The 7,123-nt window shown below is 42.5% G+C and overlaps 1 protein-coding gene across 2 annotated transcripts in view; it reads left to right on the top strand.

Moving 5' to 3' along the window:
- The window catches only part of LOC145470538 (uncharacterized), a 70,446-nt gene that overhangs the window by 1,872 nt on the left and 61,451 nt on the right, over positions 1–7,123 (top strand). The window contains exons 1-2 of one of the 2 annotated variants that reach the window (XM_081454344.1): positions 4,131–4,426; positions 4,508–4,650. In XM_081454344.1, coding sequence (XP_081310470.1) covers positions 4,416–4,426; positions 4,508–4,650 — 154 coding nt within the window. In that variant the 5' untranslated portion in view covers positions 4,131–4,415. Of the gene's footprint in view, positions 1–4,130; positions 4,427–4,507; positions 4,651–7,123 lie in introns of those variants that run through there. The other variant, XM_081454345.1, reaches the window with a different exon arrangement.

Genomic DNA, 7,123 nt, shown 5'->3' with positions numbered 1-7,123 from the left:
CTTCGTCGTTAATGACAGATCGAACATTGCAATCATGCACAGGAGACAAATCATCAATCCATTTATTGCCACTAAAGGGCACAAACGGCATAAACGAGATGTCTTCGCTCCAGTTCCAGTTCCCATGGCCTTTTCCCTTGCTTAGGGGAGGGGCAAGGGAAAAGGCCATGCGTAGGTCTGCGGTTCAGCCCATTCCGCGATACACAAGCGCACAATGAGCCAATAAATTTGTTAGAATTCATCCGGGACCATGACGACCATAATGGATGAACAAATTAGCACTTTTGAAAACAATTTTCCCTTTTAATTGTTCCCAGCTGAAACATCTCAAGTTCTAATTCCTGGCAAATTTCCAGTGAAAACTTTTCAGCCAGCAGGCAAGGCACATCGCCCGAATTTATTCTCACTAATAACTATAACACAGTCTAGTTTGTGGTGAGGCTGCAGAGTCAGTGCAGCTTCGTTCCAATGGCCTTTTCCCGCCCCTAGCCCTCCCCGCTCCCCGCCACCAACCAAGGAAAAAGGCCACGGAAATGAGGCTATGCAAGGGTCTGTCACCGCGCGGGGAAATCCCTGGGGGTGTTCTTGACCCATGATTGGCTATAGGGGTACCACCTGGGGTTTGGTAGCTTGTCGATGTTTCGAATCTAGAAAACTCGAGACACATACCCTGTAATACAACACCTTGTCAGTTGTGTGGAATTAAGGGAAATCAGATTGTTATATATATCTTCCAACTCAAATACATTTTCCAATGGGAAGAGTATGTGTCATGGTTCGCCAGGCTCACGTTGGGCCACAAGCGCGCACGGTGTAGCCGCTAGCGCGAAATCGAGATCCCTTCCCGCCGGAGCGCTTTGCTCTTCGCCGCTCGAGCACGTGGCTCAAAGGTGAGTCTGCTCGCATGCTATGGTTCCCCGGCACGGGTTAAAACTCCCTAACTCCCTAGAGAAACATCAACCTTGAACTTTCGACTCGGATGTGATCAGGCTTTGCACCTTGAAACCGCGGCAAGTTTGTGTCCCAGCCGGGGTCAAGTAAACAATTTTTTCGTAGTTGGTATTTTTGAGATGGAAGGTATATGGCCCCACGGTAAACCGTGAATTTTGCTTTAGCGTCTCGCCTCGGGGAACATTGAGGGTCTCGGGGAAATAAAACTCACTATTTCCAGTGTGGCCAGTCGTTATAAAGTGCTTATTTGACAACCATACAATTATTTTCTTGTCCTGAAAATTATTTCACGTTGATAGACGACCTACTAAATATCAACAAACCAACGTCCGGCTTATAATGGATTGCTGAGTACTGTATACACCAAAGGAACCGGGGGTGGCCGTTACGTTATAGATACGTGCGGCGCTTTTCTGAGCGCCGGGTTTTGGTCTGAGAAAGAATATAGATTTTGACCATTTTGATTTGAAATAAGGCATCTTTTAACTCTGGCTTGGCACTGGGTTTTTTGTTGAGAGGTTTGAAAATTAAATGAGCCGCTTTTCGCTCAGGTGTGTAATAAGGTATGAAAAATCACAGATTTTTTTCTGGAATAGCGGTACAGGTTTCAAAGTTTGGGCCGCACACGCCAGCCATACATTTTAGGGAATGCGTACACCCCGCCGCCCTGGCGTATACACTGCATTTTACGACAGTTATCGTGCAACCATACCCTGTTAAGAACACTTCAGACCCTGTTAGGAGCGGACTTATATTGAACAATTAGATTATGAGCTCGAGATTTCTATCGCGTGTTAGTATAAATCAACTAGCGTTCTATCACGAATGCCGTTCTCTGACTGGCTACTCTACTCACTATTCTATTGTAGATAGTGAGTAGCCTAGCAGCGTTCAGTGGATAAAAAATTGGCGGCCACTTCTTTCTGTTTTCGAAGTGTCTGTGTGGAAGATTTAGTGTAAGTTCGAATAGTAGATCTATGCTAAAGCAATAAGATTATTCGCTCTCGATTTCTATGCGTGATTGTGGGCTCGGATTGCGCCCTCGTCAACTATCACACGATAGAAATTTCGAGCTCATAATCCAATTGTAAAATGGTTAACGGAAGTGCAATCCCAGTCAAATATCACACATAGAAATCGAGAGCGAATAATCTTATTATTTTTTTATAGTATAAACCTATTAGTCGTGCAAGACTTCATGTAAATCCTCTTCACAGACGTTTCGAAAGTGCAAACAAGCCGCCGCCATTTTGTTAATTAGCAACCGCACACTGTTAGGCTACTCACAGTTAACAACAGAATAAATGAGCTGTACCCGGCCATATAAGAGGATACCCAACGAGACCAACAGCTACCTAGGCCCAGTCGGATACCTTGAACTGAATATCTGTCGTATATATAAAAAGTGCATCTCAATTTCACCGGTGACACAACAGTCTTGACCTCCCTTTGACGGTATATATTAACCTCATTTGTCCGACGATGGAAAAAATATCGTTTGATCCGACACTTAAAGGCTAGAAGTTCATTATCTGTCGGCTGCCTTACCCAGCTATCTCACAAGAAATTTCAAAAATGTCCTCTTTAAATTATAGCCAAAGGAAGCACTCAGTGGGATAATGGGAAAGCCAGAAAGCACTCAATGGGATCGTGGGAAAGTTGTTAAAGCTAGCAAAAGTTGTTTTTCCTTGTGTACAGAAGCGTATTCTAGTATTCTCTCCGGCAAAGAGAGCTTTCGGCTCCCGGGGGAGGTGTACTCCCTTATATGAGCTATATTCGTATAGTGGCGCAAGAGGGTATGACTTTTGAACTGTTTTCGTTCAAAGTAGGGCATGGTTTGTGCACTCTGATCTTGAATTAGCTGTGTTGGTTTTGAATTGGGTATGTTTTTAGAAGGATCAGGACTAAAATAGGGCATCGAAATTTGGGTCGGGTTTGAAATATCCCAGGGATTACTCCCATGTATAAGCTATATACCCCTGCGGCACACCCTTACTCAAAGATTTACAGAGTACCCCCCCCCCCGGTTTAATAGAGTATAGGGAAAATCGCGAATTTCGGTCTGAAGCAGGACAAGGGTTTCAAGAAACTCATAGCCTGTTAACAGGCTAAGAAACTCATCACAAACCCCCACCCAATTCGCTTGGGAGTGCCCCCGCTATTATACACAGGCGTTAAATGTATGAGTTGCGAAACGCTCTTGCAATGTTATATCATCATCAACAATTTCAGTTCACCCACTTGAGAACAAGTCCTTGCTTTTGCAATGTGTCCAAGAATATTTCAGTCGCCGATGTACAGTAACGAAAACAGAATTGAAATACGCAGATAGGATTTATACATAAAGAGTATACGGTTACAAGTCTCACAGACAATTGAAGTAGCACATGGAGTACCGGAGCCGGGTTCTCGAGAGGAGGCAATATCCGTGAAATCCCATGTGACGAAATGCTTGTGGTATAACGATCGGAAGTGTAGCAGGCCCGGCGGGGGGCGGACCTCCTTATTTTGGCTATATAGGTATGCGTGGCCCCAAAGGATATGGTTTTTCAGCCGTTTTGGTCATAAATAAGGTGGGGTTTTTGCACTCAAGCCTTGAATTGGGTGTATTTTTTAGAAGCTACTTTTTCGTCATCATCGATGAGACCATCGTCAAAAGCCCTTCATGAATTATGTTTAGGGCACCTGTGCCAGCTGCAACGGTCATAAATAGGGTAAACAAGGTCAGGGTTTGGGAGGCGGCCCGCACACCCCCACCCAATTTTTCTGGGAGTACCCCCCGGAGTAGCAGCTCTCGTAGGCTTGCAATTCTATTTGTCGTCATTACAGCAGCTGTTATTGTTTTGGGGTTAGAGGGCATTGCTTCTGTTGTTTGTTCTATTGTTCTATCAAAGGGTATCAAGCCATTCATGGGACCTACTGCCTGATCGAGATAGGCAACCTATCTTTGGGTACCAACTGGAGGTTGCTGTAAAATTCTCAGTATTGTGAGATAGTTAATAAAGAAGGCATGTCCTCCACAGTTGTATAGGCTCCCCGTGGAACAAAAACACATAGCATTCATCACATGCAATCCGATTGCATTTCTCTGTCAGCCAGACGAGATGAGCTGACAAGAAAATATCGAAAACATATTCTATTAACTCACAAATCTTTCGCCAGTGCAGAAAAATACCAAAGAGCGTCAAAGTTTTTCTCGTATTTTTACCGTATTTCTACATACTGTATTTCAAGTGTCATTCTTGCTCTACGCACACTCGCCTATTTAGGTGATATCATGTGTAGATGGGTTAAAGATTGGCCAATCAGTGCACTGCGTGAATTTCCGGTAATTTGTGTGAAGACACCGGAGAATGTGGCCTGTGCAATGTATTTTTTTGTAGTCGAGGTTGCCGGGTGTGGGGGTGTTTAGTTCATCGACCTGAATAATCCATCTCGGATAAACTTGTCCTCTCGGCAGTAACATGGCCACAAGGTATTACTGCTGCATACTGATATTGCTTAGCGCTTAATATCGATTGAATTTTACAGGATTCTTTCCTTGGTTGTGTTGCAGGGCCATTGGATTTCTAGTGCTGGTGTTATCAATCAATATCGCTCATTTCAGGACTGTCATTCCACGAGATGCTGATCTCCAAATCGCCGATTCATTGGGCGGATTATCCGAATTGCAAAGCAGCAAATACAAGACGGTTAGCGGTTAGTACTTTGAAATCCAAGTTATCCCAATAATTTTTGCTTGCATACTTAAGAATACACGAGGCATACAGGAGTATGAAATTCTAAGCCGCAGTTCTCGTGTCGCGCATAAATGTGGAAGCAATTAGCTGTATTCATCTTGTTTTCTTGCGCTATCTAGAGTAAGGCACATAATCTTTTTCCACATCGACACAGAATATGTCTGGTTTTTGCAGACTCGCCTTTTTGACCCCGCTCTCAGCGTGGTCTTCAATCCACCGCTGGCGATAAGCGATTCCTTTGAAAGGCCAAAATATTTCGCACATAGGGCTTATTAACGCGTCGTTATCGGTTTATAGAACCCAGTATTTACTCATACTTTCACTTCTACCTGCACTATACTCGTAGCTTGTGAAATAAAAGTCATTTTAATGGGCTAACCCGCGTTTGTATATACAAATCTTGTGAAAAGATGATGTTTAATTGATAAAATACTTGAAATCCGGTAAAATGATTGTCTATTGGAATGCTTTGATTATCCCTTAAGTGGAATGGCTGATAAGCGACTGAGAATCAAACCCAGAAAACAATAAAACCGTCCGTTGTTCTTCTACGTGCAGTGTCAATGCCTCTCGATGAAGAAAACCTTGTTAGATCTCTTGCACAGCGGATACCATAACAGCTCTTTGTGTGTTGAAGTAACCACAAGAGATACTTGCCAATGACAATGTCGGTTGACACTTGTGAGTTCCACCTTCACTGGAATGCTCCTTAGTGTGTAGTGAATTCATTGATACAGCACTCAAGCCTCAAGACGTCTCTTGTCTTCTTAAGATCCCTCGGCTCAGGGAGAAGAGTCTCTCGCTTTATTAATTTGACCTTACTAACTGTGTTAGCTCTCCAAGGAACAAATGTCTTACCTTCGGGGTTAGTAATTAAATCTACTCTGACTGCTCAGGAAAAGTTAAGTTTTATTGCTTTTGTCTCAGTTATATTGCTTTCATATATTCATATATCTCGTGACCTGTGTGAGTAGCGAATGTTGTTATCAGTGCGCCCGAGACGCATGTTTCAAGTACCTTTAATTTTTATTTCGCTCTAAGTTGGCATAATTTTCGTCCATTCGACAATCGAGCTTGAAAATCTTCTTTCAATGAGATGTAATGACAAGCGTGGGAGTTAATGCGTTAATTTCAAACACGGGTAACTGATTAAGGGCATTAGAGAAATATGAAAAACATTCCTCCTACTTCAGTGTCTGGTACTTTCTATTGCAGGCAAACGTTCAGCTGATTCAGCTAAATTCTCACTAAGTCAGGGAACGCTGTGTTTTCAGTCAAATTCGTTGCTTCTGTTCCAAGTGCGTTTTCCAACTCCCAATGAAAAACTACACCCTATGACCCTGTAATGGGATTGTTTTTGTCGAGTTTTATTGCGTGTGAAAAAGTATGCATATCAGCAGTTTTTTGTGTTGAAAAACACGCAGTGAAGTAATTGATTGCGCTGGAAGAAAGTCAAAGTAAATATTGTTTTAAAACGTGAAAACGTTAACAGAATATGGAATAATGACCCGAGTTAGAACATCGTCGTGCAAATAAAGAAAATAAGGTAGCAAGTTTCAAATGGCAAACAGTTTTGACAGAGAGTTGTTGTTGTGGTATTCAAGAAATTCCATTGTCGAGGAACGTTCAGCACTGAATGTTTTCTTTGTAAATGTAAAAAGTATTTTTACGATAAAGTTCTTGTTTTCTTGTGTTTTGAATGCTACGACCTCTCGTCTTTGCTCGTCAGCTGTCAAAACAGTAGTTAAATTCCAAAAGGTACCTTTTAGAAAAAATTGTTTGGCTTTGTTATATAATGGCCAGGATATTAGGCGCGCTCTGATTGGCTACGAGCTATTTCGCAAACGTAACGGTTATTGCATCATATCATGAACCACTTGACGGTCCTTTAAAGCATTTTTCTTGAGTGTTCTCATTTTAGCACCCACCCACGCGGCTCTTTGGACAAGCAACATTCACTGATATCGATTTATGCCGTTTCATGTTTGTCGTGCCAGCCTAATGTTTCTTTACTGACGAAAACCTGTGATCAGGCGTTCTTTTTTGGGCCAACGCCCGATCGCGGGTTATACTGATAACAAAATACGGAGAACTTTCCACGAATTTGTCGCTGTTAAAGAAGCTCTGTTGTGGATGGCTATCTTGAAAACTTTTGCCCGTTAGCCTCATTTTTCAAGTTAAAAAGCGAAACAGGCTGCGGGAGCGTTGACAGGCAGCTGTTTTCACGGATTACCGTATTCGAAGCCTTTTCTTGTTTCATGTCAGTCTCTTGTTTCAGATTTCAATCTTCTTTTCGTACGTGGCGACAACCACTTCATTGCTTAAATTTCATGTAGAGCATTTTTCTGGGCATTTTTACTGTTTCAAAATATTAGGAATTTTTTTCTATCCTTTGCAAAACGTGGCTATGATTCTTGTATTGCAGTGAGCCA

The sequence above is a fragment of the Orbicella franksi genome, chromosome 15, assembly GCF_964199315.1.
Source record: "Orbicella franksi chromosome 15, jaOrbFran1.1, whole genome shotgun sequence".
Lineage (NCBI taxonomy): Eukaryota > Metazoa > Cnidaria > Anthozoa > Scleractinia > Merulinidae > Orbicella > Orbicella franksi.
Note: the sequence above shows the minus strand (reverse complement) of the source record. Positions and strands in the feature narration are given on the sequence as shown.